The sequence below is a fragment of the Populus alba genome, chromosome 15 (genome assembly GCF_005239225.2).
Source record: "Populus alba chromosome 15, ASM523922v2, whole genome shotgun sequence".
NCBI classification, from domain to species: Eukaryota; Viridiplantae; Streptophyta; class Magnoliopsida; order Malpighiales; family Salicaceae; genus Populus; species Populus alba.
Genome location: NC_133298.1, coordinates 3,662,188 through 3,678,821, shown reverse-complemented (window position 1 = coordinate 3,678,821; position 16,634 = coordinate 3,662,188). Strand labels below are relative to the sequence as shown.

Here is a 16,634-nt window from a genome sequence, read left to right as displayed (position 1 = left end):
TCAAAATACTCAAAATAATATATATTTTTTAATTTTTAAAAATTATTTTTAACATCAGAACAAACCAAAAATATAAAAATATAATTTTAAATAAAAAAATTCAAGTTTTGAAAAAATATCCTTCTATACACACGTTACCAAATGACTCGTAATGTTGTGCAAGAAAATCTAAAATCAAGAAACAACGCTAGGTGATCATCACGTTTCTTGAATATAGGACATATCCGTACGCCTAATAATCAAAAAGTATATGAAGAAGGCAAGCAACGATGCCTTTTTTGGCATTTCAAGTAACAAGATGCATGTTTCTATTTTACACTGATGTTTCATAGTTTTAGGGTTTTTTCTGGCATGCTTAAGGCTCACCTTTTGTGTAGGCTTCAGCTTTTCAAGAAACGTAATGACCCATAAAGAAGCCACCCCTATGCTTTTTCCCTTTTCATTTTTGTTGAAGTAAAACTCACCCTCTAGTTCCAAGCAATGATATAATGATAAAAAACGTTACTTGATCTCGTTCGTCAATTTTATGATGATCTAAAACATTTTTTAGATTAGATTTATTTTGAATATATTTATTTTATTAAAAAAACATTATTTTATATGTTTTTTTAATATAAACATATCTATTAGTTTTGCATTTTAAAAAGCATTTAAAAAAAAATTTAATTTTTTTTTTATTTTTTTCTTTGCTTTAAATTAATTTTTTTATATTTTAAATTATTTTAATATGCTAATTTTAAAAATAATCTTTTTAAAAAATATATATATTTTAATATATTTTTAAATAAAAAAATATTTTAAAAAATAATAACAATCAAACTACCAAATAACAAGTATGGTTTGAAGTCTTTGTTTCCTGCGCTCAGACAACCAGTAAGAGCTTGGTCAATGTAGTTTGGATAAAAGAAGGGCTATTTTGGGCCTTATGCGGAGGTCAATGAAATTGATGCCTTGGAGGGCTTTTTGAGCTTTTTTGGGCTTTTAACCATTAAACCTCGGAGGTTCCATCTTTGGAGTTTGGACTGTTGAGACAGAGGAAGGAATGACTCTGTGATGGACCTTGAAGGATTTAATTAAAACCCAAATGCTATATTATCAAGACATTTCTTGTCTTTCTCGTAAAAAAAGAAAAAAAAAAACTATATATCATTGCTTGTCTAAAGTTTTCATATACTGATTAGGAATAAAAAAATAATTTAAAACTCAAGTTCTTATTAAAAAAAAAATAGTATACTTTTTTTCGATAATAAAAAATATTTTCTAATCAACTTAAGTGTTAATCAAAATTATTATCTTTTTTTTTTTTTGAAATATTTGAAGAGTATATTCATTAACCACCTAATTCAATTATGAGTATTTATTTTTACATTATGCCTTATTTTTTAAAGTGTTTTTTAAATAGTTTTTTTTACTAAAAAAACCCATCAAATTGATTTTTTTTTAAATTATAATTTTGAAATATATGGAAAATAAATTATTTAAATATATTTTTAATTAAAAAAATATTTTTAAAAAACATATACAACAAACTAATTTGTTGCGCAAAAGAACCTGAAGTTAACCAAGAATTGAAAGTTAACCTTGATTCTTAAATCTTTGTTGCAACCGGGTCGAGGGTAAGAGCTTGGCCCAGTATAGTTTGGGCTGTGAAGGCCTAATTTGCTCAAATAAGCAGTGCAAACCAAGGATTATTAGGGCTAATTATGGCGGGCACCGAAAATACATATATTTAACTACCAAACTATACGTGGGCTTGGCCTGGGATCCATGGTCTACTTACTTATATTTTTTATTTTTATTTTTATTATTAGTCATAAATAAAATTAAAACTGTGTTTTTATGTAGATTGCACACATTGCACTCCATAGTAAAACAACTTATGGGCTTTTCAATAACAATATATATATATATATATATATATATATATATATATATAAAGGTAGAATTGGATTTTCACATATTTATTGCATAGTATAATTGCTCTCAAGCCTTAAAAATAAAAACAACACATGAAATACTTGATGGATATTTTAGATTTTTATACAGTGTAATTATCACATAACACATAACTTCTAAGGTGAAATATTTTTTTACCTAAGTTCAAAAGGCATTTTAAGCTTTTTAATCTTAGTTTTCTTGAAAATTTTCTCGTGGAGTAAATGGTGTTCTGGACTTTTTATAATTAAAAAAAAAAAACAAGTGGAAGGCGCCAATGTCTTTTGAGCTGCGCGTGTAATGTCTTCTGAGGGTTGTTGGTAGCTTTTTTCAATGATATTTGAAATATCGTGTCATCCTCTACATAGTATGTCAGCGGGTGTTTAGTCTCCATAAAACGAAGGAGCTCCGGTGATAATTCTTCTTTTTAGTTAATGCTTGGTAGCTTTTTCTTTCCTTTTTTTAATGAATGCTTGCTAGCTATTGAAACTTCAGTTTCATGATTGAAGTATAAAGAGAATATTATAGTTATCTTGATCTACAATCTAGAAATCACATGGTTGATTCAGACTTTTATGGCTCTTTCGTCATCAGGATTGTTTGAGTAATAGTTGAAAATCTTTATTTATTCCTTCAAAGGAAGTGTTACTTCATCTGTACTTGAGAAGAAGTACAATAAATAAATACAAATAAAGAACGAAGAATAATGTTTATTTCTTCAGAACAATCATGTGTACGGATAATGTTTCTTCTTTTTCCGCTAATCCACATAAAATACTGTTGACAGATATGATTCATAGCTTGATAAATGGAGAACCTGCTAAAGCAGTTGACAAAATGACAAATGTGATGAGCTCTTGAGTTTTGCTTTAAAACATTATTAATTATGAGAATTTATGTCAAAGCTTACACGGTTAAGCAAGTCGAAGTAAATTTATGAGTTGATACATGTATAGTTCAAGGAAACTTCAGGGGATACGTTTTCTCTTGCAAGCATAGCATGTCTTCTCTTCGTAATGATGGCCGGCCGGGAACTTTAATGTGATTAATTTGCCGGCTAATTAGCCTGTGCATTTCATCACTAATATAAACCAGAAAGGCGAGCAATCCTGTGCATTTTTGCCCTATGAACATGATGGGAAGCAAGTTTTTCTTACAAACGACATCAATATATAAATTAATGAAAAATAATTTCAAATATTGAAAAGGAGATCCACTATATATTAAATAAAGAGAATTATTAATTCCTATTGGGCATTGCTTGACTTGGTATGTCATTTTCAATTGTGCACTACACAAGTAAAGACAGCATGGATTGTAGAGTCATATTCCTGCGTTTGCACTTATAAATGGCATAGTACTCTCCGCCTTCCAAACAATTTATTAGTCCATCAAATCAGCCTTTTTCTTCTCTCTACTATATCAAGAAACACTTTGCTTGCATGTTATTATGACCCTTAAGAACTTCAAGGTCCAAATCGGAAACCATGGCAACCAAGGTTAGGCTATTGGCAACATTGATAGTCTTCTCTTCAATCTTCTCATTCGCAGCGTCAAAGAGCACCAAATCCAACATAACGTGGTGGTGCAACCAGACACCACACCCTTCAACATGCAAGTACTTCATGAGCCATAGCCGCCACCATTTTTCACTCAAACATAGGTCCAAGTTCCGGTTAATGTCGGTCCAATTAGCCCTTGAGAAAGCCCTTATTGCACAAAGGCAGGTCTCGCGACTCGGGCAGAACTGCGAGCACCAGCACCAAAGAGCTGTATGGGCTGATTGTTTAAAACTTCATTCTAATACCATTCTTCAACTTAACCGTACCCTAATAGGGATAGGGAAGAAGAGGCTTCGATGCACAGATGTTGATGCACAAACATGGCTAAGTACAGCACTAACCAACATTCAAACATGCAGAACCGGGTCTTTAGACCTTAATGTGTCGGATTTCACCATGCCAGCCATGTCGAAAAACCTATCGGAGCTCATTAGCAACACTCTGGCAATCAATGGGGTTTTGCTTGAAGACAACAGTACACAGGAGTTTCCAAGCTGGTTCTCCAGGCACAGCAGACGGTTGTTGCAATCTGCATCAATAACAGCAATGGCAACTCTCGTCGTGGCAAAAGATGGTTCGGGAAGATTCAGGTCTATTCAGGCAGCAATTAATGCAGCCTCAAAAAGGAGGTACAAAACTAGACTGATTATACACGTGAAAAGAGGAGTTTATAGGGAAAATATTGAGGTTGGAGTTAACAATAACAATATTTGGCTGGTTGGTGATGGCGTGAGAAATACTATAATCACAAGCAGCCGGAGTGTTGGAGGTGGCTATACAACTTATAGTTCTGCAACTGCTGGTAAGAAAATCAATCTTTCCATCTTCGAAACATCCATTATCATTGCTATATTTGCTATCCTTCTAATTGGATGCATGTTTGTCAATAATATGGAATTAGTTAATCGAATATATTTACGACGATTAATTTCTTATTGAATTTGAGATGAATAGAAAGGTAGAAGATGAAGTTTCTTTTGGTTAGAAAAAATAAGAAGAATGAGGTTAATAATTAAATACGTAATTGTTGAATTGTCCATTTAAGTTCTTTTAATGTTTTGATCACTTCACTTAAAAGTTACGATTTCATAATAAAAAAGGGCTATGATAATTAGACGTAAAGAGTATTTTAACAATAGATGTCTTGATTCTCAAATAATATTCCATGATTTTTATTCTTCTTTTTTTTTTCTCTATACAATATTTAAATTGCGAATCTTTCCTCAGCTTTAGAGCGATTGTTGAATTGTTATATTTAATTAAAATATGTCAGCACAAAAATAGAAATAAAAAAAAAGGATGACGAGTTAAAAAAAAAAAATCAGAAATAGAAATATCCTTGATCAAAGATCTCTGGATTATGATTCGAAAGGAATGAAATCAAAAGTCACAAAAAATTACTAAATTATTTTTTTCTATAAATATCCTGCGAGCAAAGCGTAGAACACATGCAATTTTCTATAGTTTTGAAGATTATTTTTGTTTGAAATGATGTTGCACGTGATAATAATTATCATATGATCAAAATTTTCCAGTACTTTAATTTGTGTTCCCTTTACTTGTCCAGTAAGCTGAAAGAAATTATATGCGTACTTTACCTAGTAATTTATTTGCAGGTATTGATGGCCTCCGCTTTGTGGCTCGTGGCATTACCTTCAGCAACACTGCAGGTCCACGGAAGGGCCAAGCCGTTGCACTCCGATCAGCCTCAGATCTCTCAGTCTTCTATCGATGTTCCTTTCAAGGATATCAAGACACCCTTTTTGTCCACTCTCAACGGCAATTCTACAGAGAATGCTACATCTATGGCACCATAGATTTCATTTTTGGTAATGCAGCAGTTGTGTTCCAAAACTCTATTATTCTTGTGAGGAGGCCTTTGAAGGGTCAAGCAAATATGATCACAGCGCAAGGCCGCAATGATCCTTTCCAAAACACCGGAATTTCTATCCATAATTCACAAATTCTACCGGCACCGGACTTGAAGCCGGTGGCTGGTGTATTTGAAACATACCTGGGGAGGCCATGGATGCGGTATTCTAGGACAGTCATTCTTCAAACTTACATTGATGGTTTTATTAATCCAGCAGGCTGGTCACCATGGCTAAACAGTGACTTTGCTCAGGACACCTTGTACTATGGAGAGTATAAAAACTTTGGGCCTGGCTCTTCAACAAGAAGGAGGGTTGCTTGGAAAGGATTTCATGTTATAACAAGCCCATCTGTGGCCTCGGGTTTCACTGTTAGAAGCCTCATTGCTGGCCAGTCATGGCTGCCAGCCACCAAGGTCCCATTTACTTCTGACCTTTGATCGTGATGCTGTGGTATTTGTCAGTATATTTCTTTTCTAATTTAATTGGATTCTTTCTGTACATTTTAACTCACTGAAAGTATAAAATAAGTTAATTTACTTATATTATTACTTGATTGGAGCAAGTCAGAAAGATTGTTTTTTTTTTTTTTCGTGAATGTGTTCAGATTTAATTTAAGGTAATAAAAATATTACAAGATCATGGCCTCTCCGACACAAAATACCAGCTTCCTCATAAAAGTGCATATTGTCTACACTCTCTAGGGTATTGGGCTTTTTCTACTTAGAGAAAGCATGGGAACTACACGAGCCCTTTTTTGAGCTCAAGATGTAAGGCCTTAAGAAATGTATGGCCTGTATTCCAAGAAAGAACTTTGTAGGCCCAGGTCATTTTAGCCCACATTCATTCTCTCTAAAAGAACTAGAGAAGCGTTCAAGAGCTGACCGGAGATTAAGCTGCTGAAAATAAGATAATACCAGCTAATTGTGCTGTATCTTAAATTTTCTTGAATGGTTTTCAATATTTATTTTTCAAATTCAATGAGATCGATAGCTGCTTGTTTCGTGCTCTATTTCATGTATGATGACTTTTGCGATGGTGATAGATATAATAAGGTCAAACTTCTCTTGTGTCGGCCACAAATTAATATTTTAATTAGTACGTAAGTGAGAATTAAATTTGTTTATCAAAATTAATTAAAATGTATATATAATATTATCTATATACCCGGTATCCATCATGAAGCTCACGAAGCTGCCGAGAGACCTTATCAAATTAATGTAATAATGCTCTCTTACATGTACCCTTATTCTTTATTTTTAGCCTCTTGATGACTTTTTATAGCTCCATCCAAAAAAATAAATGACAGCTTCATAGATATATATAGTTGTAAGTATAAGCTTGAATAATCGAGAGCCTCCCTATATATAAATTAATTGCAATCATGCCTATGCAGCCTGGATTCCTCATAAGATACAAAACAAATACATAAACAGTGGGCAAACTCGTATATATATTCGGGTTTATTTCACGTAGTTTTTTTTTATTTAAAAAAAGACAATTATGGAGACTTTAATTAGGATATTTAGATTGTCAGTGTATGAGATATTTAAAACAAAAGTCTGGTGGTTTGATTTGAAAAAAAATAAATAAAAGAAGGATTTAATTGATATATAATTAGAGATGTGTATATATGAGGTAATTAATTAATTAAATATACTAATGATACACCAACCTATTAGCACAAACCCTAAATTACTTTTTTAAGGCGAAAAGAATAGAGAGAGAATAAGATGAAAATGGTCATCACCATTGACATAATCAAATCTAGGTGCCTTTTGTTCTATCTCAATTACGCGTTAGATGCAGCTGCCTGTGGTTCAAAGTCAACTATATAGAAAAGTCTAACATCTTACATTACTGTCGAAGAGAAAGCTATTGGCACGTCATGTGTCTATATATATATACATAGAACTTGGCACGACACAGGCACGTCATGTGTCTATATATATATATATATATATATCACAGTTCTTCAGTAACAGTAAGGCATGAAATTTACAGGCTGCCTGGTCAAACAAATCCTTCCAGGTACCATAAGAAGACTTACAATTTTCATCCTTTTGTTTTTCAAAAAGGGAAGCAATAATACTGAGAATGAACAGTTATAGAAGGCGGCAAGCCACGGTAAGAGAATGGTAAAAGTCTAAAAGATAGATGCCATGAATGATTTTTAGCAAATTAAATTGTATTTTGATAACATATATACACACGATTCTGTGATTTGATGTTCAAGATCCTCACAAAGAATCGATTCTCATCAGAAACAGTTTCAATTCATTTGAGAAATTAAAAAAGTTACTTATATATAAAATTAAAGTTAATTAAGGGTTAATTTTGAAGTATTCTTAGCAGACAAGTTGATTACAGTTCGAGGTATTCTGTCATTGTCGTCTTGATCAGCCCTTCACTCTCATTACATTAAATTATTCTAGAATTACCAAGCATTATTCTAGAATTAACACAAAGTGAAGATAACTAAATTATTTGCAAACAAAGGAAACCGTGTTCTCTTGTGGACTTTATTGCATAGAAATAATTAACTAAGTCCATCTCTCTTTTACCCAGCAATGTAAGCTTGATTTTACCCAGTATACAATTATTAATCTATGAAAAAGGATAGCATTTCTTTATATATATATAACAAGACAAGAGCAGTAAAAGAGTTGTTACAAAAATAATCTGAGTATTAAGCAGATGATTAATAATTAGTCGTTTTCAACAATATGTGTACGGAGCCGGCCAAAACCTAGCTGTCACCGGCACACCGTAACAAAAAGAGAGAAAAACAAAAAGTCCACCTTCCTTATTCCCCTATATAAAGAGCCACATCGATCCATAGCCTTGATCATTACAACATTGATATATCTTCAAATATTTCCAACAATTATTAGCTAGGCCTCCCAAAAATGGCCACAAAGCTTTGTTTATCTCTTTTGTTCATGTGCTTATGCTCATTGCTTTCATCATCTATTGCCTCTAATGACCAGATAGATTACTGGTGCAGCAAAACCCCAAACCCTGAACCATGCAAATACTTTATGAAGCAAAACCCAAAACACTTTTTGCCGAAACAAAGGTCTGACTTCCGCAAAATGGCAATCGAGTTAGCCGTGCAACGGGCTCTCAATGCTCAAAATCACAACAAATGGCTAGGACCAAAATGCCGCAATGAGAAAGAAAAGGCTGCGTGGGCTGACTGCTTAAAGCTCTATGAGGACACCATTGCAGAACTCAACCACACCATTGACTCCAACACAAAATGCACCGAGTTTGATGCTCAAACTTGGCTTAGCACTGCTTTAACAAACCTTGAAACCTGCAAAGCCGGGTTCAAGGATCTTGGGGTTTCAGATTTCGTGTTACCTCTCATGTCTAACAATGTTTCAAAGCTTATTCGCAACACCTTGGCACTGAAGGGCAATGCCTCATCAACTTTACCCCAAACTTATAATGATGGTTTTCCTAGCTGGGTTAAAACAGGTGATAGAAAGCTCTTGCAAACATCTTCACCATCTCCAAATCTTGTGGTGGCTCAAGATGGTTCAGGGAACCACCGTACCATAAAGGCAGCCCTTGACGCAGCCGCAAAGAGGAGTGGTAGTAGGAGGTTTGTTATTCGTATTAAGAGTGGGGTTTATAGAGAAAATCTTGATATTGGAAAGAAGTTAAAGAACATTATGCTTGTTGGTGATGGTTTGAGAAATACCATCATCACCGGGAGCCGAAGTGTTGGTGGAGGTTTTACTACTTTCAACTCTGCAACTGTTGGTAAGTTTTATACATACATCCTCTCCCTTAATTTCTCTTCATCTACTTGTCTAATAAAACAAGGTATGGTTATTATCTCAAGAAAAAAAAATTAAGATGGTATACAAAAATTTATCCTTCTTTTTTTATTTTAAAAATATAAAATTTATTGATTTATTTTATATTTTCATCTTCAATTCTTTAACTAAACACGCATCTTTTTTGTATTTGTAGCTTTTATTGTGAAAAACTAAACACTTTGTAAGAAGAAAATGTCCACAGATAGACTTGTTCACGTCCTACACTCTTTGATTAATCAGAGACACTAAGAGGAAGTTTCAATCTTCAAGCAAAAGACTTTTGGATAAACATTAATTAATTAAACAAAATCAGACTTAGTCTACGTACAAATATACATCATCAAACTAGTTAATTTTCATGAATCAATCTTAATCAACGTACCATTAATTTTCATGACTTTTGAATTAGAGCCATTAATTAATTTTATTTTCCTGGCAACATCAATCTTAGTCTACGTACCATTGATTTTCATGAATTTTCAGCCGTGACTGGAGAAGGATTCATTGCTCGAGGCATCACTTTCCGCAACACAGCTGGTCCACAAAACCACCAAGCTGTGGCCCTCCGATCAGGCTCCGACCTCTCCGTCTTCTACCGTTGTGGCTTCGAAGGTTACCAAGACACCTTGTACGTCCACTCCCAAAGGCAATTCTACAAGGAATGCTACATCTATGGCACAGTCGATTTCATTTTTGGGAATGCAGCTGTGGTCTTACAAAATTGTATGATATATGCACGAAGGCCTATGGATAAGCAAAAGAACGTCGTAACAGCTCAAGGCAGGACTGACCCTAATCAAAATACTGGGATTTCAATCCATAACTCACGAGTCATGGCTTCATCAGACCTTAGACCAGTGCTTAGCTCATTCAAGACTTACTTAGGACGCCCCTGGAAGGAGTACTCTCGTACAGTTTTTCTTCAAACTTATCTTGATTCTTTGGTGGATCCAGCAGGCTGGTTGGAGTGGGATGGTAACTTCGCTCTAAACACTTTGTATTATGGAGAGTACAGAAATTCTGGTCCTGGAGCCTCCACTAGAGGAAGAGTTAAGTGGCGTGGTTACCGGGTTATAACAAGCTCAACCGAAGCATCAAGATTCACAGTCGCAAACTTCATAGCCGGAAGGTCATGGTTGCCGGCTACTGGTGTCCCATTTTACCCTGGACTTTGATGATATTAACAGTCCCCTTCGGTACCACTGATTATTTCAATCTGTTTGTTCTTTCATTGTTTCAACAATTTCTTAATTAATTTGTGGATTACCTTGTAATGGTTCAAAACTTGTCTTGAAGACATTTATCAAATAATAAAGAAATTATTCTTTTCATTCCATTGCTTGTAACTTCTCATGAACCACTTATTTTCCATGAAAGCTGTACTGTAAAATACAATGTCAGGACTCGGATTCTACAGTAGTTGATAATGACGTGGTCGGGGTAAATTGACTTGTTGTAGTCTTTAACTAAATTAACACATGGAAAAAAGTACATCTCACTCGTATTTATTGAGAAAAGAAAATAAGTCTTTAACTTATAGCACCTGTTTTTTAATTTGATTTTTCCCATTTTTACACCTATTTTTGTCAATATTTTTTATAATTTTATTTTTTTCCCATTATTCTGTGCTGATTAATAATCCTGATTTTTTTTTCTTTTTTAAACTTTGATTCCATGGAATCTGGTTGGCTTCTTTATTGCCATGGAATCTTTGTATGGGTTCTATGCAAACCAGAAGATATGAAACTAGTGCACGTGTTTTCTTTAGCTTGCCATTCACTCTCAGGGAATTAGATGCATAACTTTATGGATAAGTCGTCTGTCTAGTTAGCTCATTGTTTAACCGAAAGTTATGTATTAGCTTTGCACCGTTTCTCAATCATCCATTGCTTTGTCAAGAAGTGATGAGAAGAAACTGTTCATGGAAGAAAGTGACAATTAGGCCTAAGTAACACCTCCAAGCAGAGAAAAAGAATATCTTCCTGTGCCTCCAAAAGCCATTCTCCGTGACATGTTCACATATAAAAGATTGTAAAACATTTCTTCCTGGACAAATTAGACCTAACAAAGGCAGATACTTGCTCAGCCCCCCCGAAACACATGTCCTTGATCAATCGCCCTCGTGTTACGGTTAACGGAATCAGAAGAATGAGAACTTTTCATTACTTCTGGTGTCAAAATTGCCAGCGTACGTTAAGGTTCACCTCCTTAAACCGACTTGAAATCTTTTGTCCGCATTGCTTTAGGGAAATAAATCATGAGCTAGATGTATCAAGGCCCAGGCTTATTGCTGATCTATCTGGCTTAGAGCCGTCTCCAGGTGCACGGTTGTTGGACTCTTTGGCGCAAATGCTCGATCCTCCTACAAGGCTGCAGGATGCTGATTTTGGTAGAACAATCAGATGGGTACCTGGAAGTGCCAATGGACCTTGGATTACCCTCCAGTTTGTGGATCCTCCAAGCCGGCGAAGACCTGCTATCGCGGCACCACAGCCTGTTGTTCCTCCAAGTAATACTGATAATAACAGAAGCCATATTGACAATTTTGGTAACGATGAAGATGATCTGCTCTCTCAAGATACGACACATACTGAACTGCTAGGGCCGCCTCCTGCTCCAGTTTCGGCAATTGAAGCGTTGCCGGTGGTGAAAATCACCGAACAACATTTGATGAACGACATGCATTGTCCTGTATGTAAGGAGATATTTGAGGTTGGTGGTGACGTGATGGAGCTACCGTGCAAGCATTTGTACCACTCTGATTGCATTGTTCGTTGGCTGAACTTGCATAATACTTGCCCAGTTTGCCGGTATGAGCTATGTGACGAATCTGACAAAGATCTTCCAGGTGAAAACGCTGAGTTTTTTGACTTTGAAGAGCTGACAAACAGCATAAATTGGCTGAGGAATCAGCTCCATTCTTTACAGCCGATTCGTGCATTTTCTGATTGGGCACAGCGATGCCTTGATTTCTTAGACAGTAGAGTACATACTACTTCGCGTGGAGGTGAGTTTGGAATTTCCTTATGCTACTTCCTTCTTCTCTTTGTTTTCCTTATTTCTGGTTTCGAAAGGCTACATGTAATATTCCAGGCTCTTTACCTCTTTTAACTTGGGATCTTGATGGAGGAATTAATAGAAAAGTAAGCTCAAAGCATCTGGAAGATATATTTATTTTTTATTTTTATTTTTATTTTTGTCTCTTTATCCAAATATTTTTTTTCTTTTCTATATATATATTTTTTTGTGTTTTGGGGCACTGACCAAACACAAAATATTCTCTTGTATTGATGTGTTAGTTATGTTGATGTATATTTTCACGCATATAATTTCCAAAAAGAAAAGGAAATTCAGAAAGAAAATTCAAATTGGTCAATTTCTTCCCTCTAATAGCTTTTATAAATTACACAAAATTAATTTGGAAGATTTGTATCTAATGTTTAACTAATTATGTGCTGATATTTTCCTGCAGCCGGCTCTTGGTGGCGTTCTTGGTGCATTTTTTTACTCTGAATTCCAAATGCCTCCCAGCTTTAAAGCTGTACATATTAGCCTCACAATTGAATCATTTCTTAGGCAGGTATGTCCATCTACCATTAATTTTTAAAGGTAGCAGGGATGAAAGATATCGAACCACCTTACCAGGTATGTTATACATTTCTTTATTTTTCAACTTTGATGTCCTTAAAATGCCTCCATTTTCCTAACCCAGGTTTTTGTTTCTTATTTAGCAGTTGCAAAAATGACTACATCTGCTATAAGAATAGTTCCATTTGTTCTAATGTTTCTCTCTTCACTCAATTGTTACATGTTCATACATATTAAAAATATATATATGCATGGTTCTAGGTGAAGGAGGATCTTCATATTTGATCTTCCGAGCGTGATCAAGGTTGGGAGAATGAAGAGAGTAGTTTGAGAAAGAGAAGCCTTGAGAGTTGGCTGTAAAAACAAACATGTTGTCACTGTAATGCCATTGATAGAATCAATGGCAGAGCTACCTTAGGGCCAGTAGGGGCCTTCACCCCTTTGGATATTAAATTTATTATTTATTATATATGGTTTATGCTTTGTGTAAAATAATTTGAAAGCTCTATATATCCATGCCATAAGATCAGAAATATCCCATTTTCAGATCTTGTACTAAATAATTTAAGTATGCACATTTTCTTTTTGCTGCTTGTTTTTTTTTTAGCAAGAAATATATAAGGAACAGAGGGCGGGCTTGCATGGACCTTTTAAGTTGAAGATCAATGGTCCTTAAACAAGATAAAATTTGTTTCTTCTTAAATATAATATTAATGCACTTTTTTTAGTCGAATATGCTTCATGGACTTATTCATGCGTGGGATCAATGAAGTCTAAAAACTTTAATACACAAACGACTTTGCATTTTATATTTATCCAAGCAATATGTAATGGTTTTTCCTAATACATTCGCTTGACCTTGTAGCTCGAAAGGTGGCTCCGCTGTGGAGCTCAACCACCTAATTTGTCGTTAGATTCACAACCCTACACTACTTATAAAGCAAGAAACTCTCTAAACTAGTGCATCATCAACTCAGATTATAGTCACTAATGGGGTTGGTTCAAGTGATAAGCAGCTTGTTCCGTTTAAGTGAAGTCTCGGTTTCGAGTCTTTGTATACGCAGCAACACCTATTAGTAGCCTCACTTGTTATTGTCAGGTATGCGACCCGAGACAACCACCAAATTAGTCGGGGCAACCCGGATATTAGGAGCTGGCAACCTCAAAAAAAAAACCCTCATATTATAGTCTAGCCAGTAAGATGTATACCCATGAACCTTATCGACAAGTCTCAAGATAACTTAAAGAATACTAAATATCCCAACATATGAGCAGATGAAGACGACGTATAGAGGCTATGTGAAATTAATAAAACCCTAGGTCAAGACTTGTAATTGTTGTCCATTATATCAAACAAAACAGTTTTGTTTCTTCTTAAACATGTACAAGAGGAGTAACTGCAGAAGTATGATGTCAAATTAAGCATGGAGGTTACAGCAAAAGATAAGTTACAATAAAAGATTTATAACAGCACTTATTAATTTGATAAAAAAAACTGAGTTCTTGGTTGAAATTTGTTTTTGTTTCCAACATATATAGTTGCTTCTTGAAGGGAACAACATATACTTTATAGACAAAGTATTAAGATCTTTGTTCTTACATCTTAGCTTGTGTAGCATTCGGTTGTGTCCTTTACTACAATTAAACTAGCCAAAAGCTGCAAGCAGAGTACTCCCCATTTTCAAAAAAGATTACATTCACGTTTTCAAGAGTTTTTAGGCCTACTAAAATGGCTACAAACTTTGGTTTATCTGTTTTGTTCATAAGCTTTTGCTCATTGTTTTCACCAACATTGTCATCTATCACCTCTAATGAGATAGATTCATGGTGCAACAAAACCCCACACCCTGAACCATGCAAATACTCCATGAAGCAAAACCCAAACCCCTTTATACCTAACCAAGAATTTGAGTCTCGTAAAGTGGCAATCCAATCAGCCTTGCAAAGTGCTCTCACTGCTCAAAATCACCACCAGCGGCTATGGCCATCATTACGCAATGAGAAAGAAAAGAATGCATGGAAACATTGCTTAAACTTCTACAACAAGACCATTGATGAACTCATCCTCGCCCTTGACTCTAACATAAAATCCACCAATTTTGACACCCAAACTTGGCTTAGCGCTGCGTCAACCTATCTTGAAAGTTGTAAAGACACAATCAATGATCTAGGGGTTTCAGACTCTATGTTACCTCTCATGATGTCTAACAATGTTTCGAAGCTAATAACCAACTCTTTGGCTCTACATAACAAAGCCTCATCAGTTTTCCCTCAAACTTATCAAGATGATTTTCCTACCTGGGTTAAAGCATCTGATAGAAAGCTCTTGCAGGAACCTTCACCTGCATCTCCAGATCTTGTGGTGGCTCAAGATGGTTCAGGTGATTACAGTAACATAAAGGCGGCACTTGAAGCGGCAGAAAAGAGTAGTGGGAACGGGAGGTTTGTTATATATATTAAGAGTGGGGTGTATAAAGAGTATCTTGAAATTGGTAAGAAACTAGAGAATATTATGCTTGTTGGTGATGGAATGACAAAAACCATTATCACTGGGAACAAGAGACTCGGTGGAGATGTTGACACATTTCACACTGCAACTGTTGGTAAATCTCTTAACTCTCTCTGTCTTAATTTAAGTGTAAACAGCCTTTTTCTTATCTATTATGCGTGAAAATCAAGACCAATGTTAAAAAATTTATGAATCATCAGGGGTCGATGGTGACGGATTCATTGCTCGGGACATCACATTCCAAAACACAGCTGGTCCACAAAACCATCAAGCTGTAGCCCTTCGATCAAGTTCCGATTACTCTGTCTTCTACCGTTGTGGTTTTGAAGGGTATCAAGACACCTTATATGTCCACAGTAAAAGACAGTTCTATAGGGAATGCTCTATCTATGGTACAATAGACTTCATTTTTGGAGATGCAGCTGTTGTCTTACAAAATTGCATGATATATGTAAGAAGGCCAATTGCTAGCCAAAACAACGTTATAACAGCCCAAGGCAGGTCTTGCCCTTATACTAACACAGGGATTGTAATCCATAACTCAGAAGTATTTGCTGCAGAAGACCTTGGCTCATCAAAAACGTACTTAGGCAGGCCATGGAGGAAATACTCGCGTACAGTTTTTCTCTCAACTTATCTTGATTCTTTGGTGGATCCGGCAGGATGGCTAGAGTGGAATGGTAGTTTTGCCCTAAACACTTTGTATTATGGAGAGTACAAGAACACCGGACCTGGAGCTTCGACTAGTGGAAGAGTTAAGTGGCCTGGTTACAAGGTTATAACTAGTGCAGAAGAAGCATCAGAATTCACAGTCACAAACTTCATAGGTGGCCGTTCATGGTTGCCAGCTACTGGTGTGCTATTTGCTGCCGGACTTTGATACCATTGACAGTTCCCTGCACTATTGTTTCAATGCATGTTCTTTCATTTTCAATAAGTGTTGTGGGTGGATGCATTGGCATCCAGGAGGGCAGCCACATTCATAAGAGTGAATTAAGTCAAACCTTGCTGGGTTCTTCTCCTAATTTTCTAGCAAAACCAAATGCATGTAGCTCCATGTATGGAGTTTTTGAGGCATTTTTACCCCCATTGAGCTGTGAAAACTTGATTGTTAGATGAACATAAATGAGCATGGATTTGTTGAGTTAAAAATCAATTGTCCGGGAACCACATATACTGTAGGTTGGTGCTGTTCTTACATTCCTTTTGGCCTTTTAAACACAGAGTTAAATATTAGCACTTAATTTGTTAGTACTCGAAGTTGAATTCTGTTTAAGTTCATTTTCTTGTTCAAGTTCCTTAAATAAAAGGAAAATAAAAGAGGTTATATATATAGACA

At 35.3% G+C, this 16,634-nt stretch overlaps 4 protein-coding genes across 5 annotated transcripts; all 4 read left to right on the top strand.

Annotated features, from left to right (window-relative positions):
• The first annotated feature begins 3,240 nt into the window (after positions 1 to 3,240).
• On the top strand, positions 3,241 to 6,010 carry LOC118056325 (probable pectinesterase/pectinesterase inhibitor 33). The gene is made up of 2 exons (XM_035068502.2): positions 3,241 to 4,299; positions 5,114 to 6,010. Exons 1-2 carry the CDS (start codon positions 3,423 to 3,425, stop codon positions 5,806 to 5,808), a joined length of 1,572 nt encoding a protein of 523 aa, XP_034924393.1. The 5' UTR covers positions 3,241 to 3,422; the 3' UTR covers positions 5,809 to 6,010.
• Positions 6,011 to 8,209: 2,199 nt separating this feature from the next.
• On the top strand, positions 8,210 to 10,532 carry LOC118056324 (probable pectinesterase/pectinesterase inhibitor 17). Its single transcript, XM_035068500.2, has 2 exons — positions 8,210 to 9,139; positions 9,682 to 10,532. The coding sequence occupies exons 1-2, from the start codon at positions 8,278 to 8,280 to the stop codon at positions 10,371 to 10,373; spliced, it is 1,554 nt and encodes a 517-aa protein (XP_034924391.1). The 5' UTR covers positions 8,210 to 8,277; the 3' UTR covers positions 10,374 to 10,532.
• A 737-nt stretch (positions 10,533 to 11,269) lies between these two features.
• On the top strand, positions 11,270 to 13,355 carry LOC118056323 (E3 ubiquitin-protein ligase RZF1). 2 transcript variants are annotated; one of them, XR_004688790.2, is made up of 3 exons: positions 11,270 to 12,205; positions 12,671 to 12,843; positions 13,048 to 13,355. XR_004688790.2 is itself a non-coding variant. In XM_035068499.2 (2 exons), exons 1-2 carry the CDS (start codon positions 11,299 to 11,301, stop codon positions 12,709 to 12,711), a joined length of 948 nt encoding a protein of 315 aa, XP_034924390.1. In that variant the 5' UTR covers positions 11,270 to 11,298; the 3' UTR covers positions 12,712 to 13,355. The 2 variants fall into 2 exon arrangements, 1 of the variants encoding a protein (XP_034924390.1); XM_035068499.2 differs by having other exon boundaries at positions 12,671 to 13,355.
• Positions 13,356 to 14,515: 1,160 nt separating this feature from the next.
• Positions 14,516 to 16,261, top strand: LOC118056321 (pectinesterase). Its single transcript, XM_035068498.2, has 2 exons — positions 14,516 to 15,389; positions 15,496 to 16,261. The coding sequence occupies exons 1-2, from the start codon at positions 14,516 to 14,518 to the stop codon at positions 16,173 to 16,175; spliced, it is 1,554 nt and encodes a 517-aa protein (XP_034924389.1). The 3' UTR covers positions 16,176 to 16,261.
• The last annotated feature ends 373 nt before the right edge of the window (positions 16,262 to 16,634 follow it).

Coding starts and splice junctions, on each gene's coding strand:
- LOC118056325 (XM_035068502.2), top strand. CDS start 3,423: ATGGCAACCAAGGTTAGGCTATTGGCAACATTGATAGTCTTCTCTTCA. Junction 4,300..5,113: donor TTATAGTTCTGCAACTGCTG/GTAAGAAAATCA, acceptor ATTTATTTGCAG/GTATTGATGGCCTCCGCTTT.
- LOC118056324 (XM_035068500.2), top strand. CDS start 8,278: ATGGCCACAAAGCTTTGTTTATCTCTTTTGTTCATGTGCTTATGCTCA. Junction 9,140..9,681: donor TTTCAACTCTGCAACTGTTG/GTAAGTTTTATA, acceptor ATGAATTTTCAG/CCGTGACTGGAGAAGGATTC.
- LOC118056323 (XM_035068499.2), top strand. CDS start 11,299: ATGTCCTTGATCAATCGCCCTCGTGTTACGGTTAACGGAATCAGAAGA. Junction 12,206..12,670: donor ACATACTACTTCGCGTGGAG/GTGAGTTTGGAA, acceptor ATTTTCCTGCAG/CCGGCTCTTGGTGGCGTTCT.
- LOC118056321 (XM_035068498.2), top strand. CDS start 14,516: ATGGCTACAAACTTTGGTTTATCTGTTTTGTTCATAAGCTTTTGCTCA. Junction 15,390..15,495: donor ATTTCACACTGCAACTGTTG/GTAAATCTCTTA, acceptor ATGAATCATCAG/GGGTCGATGGTGACGGATTC.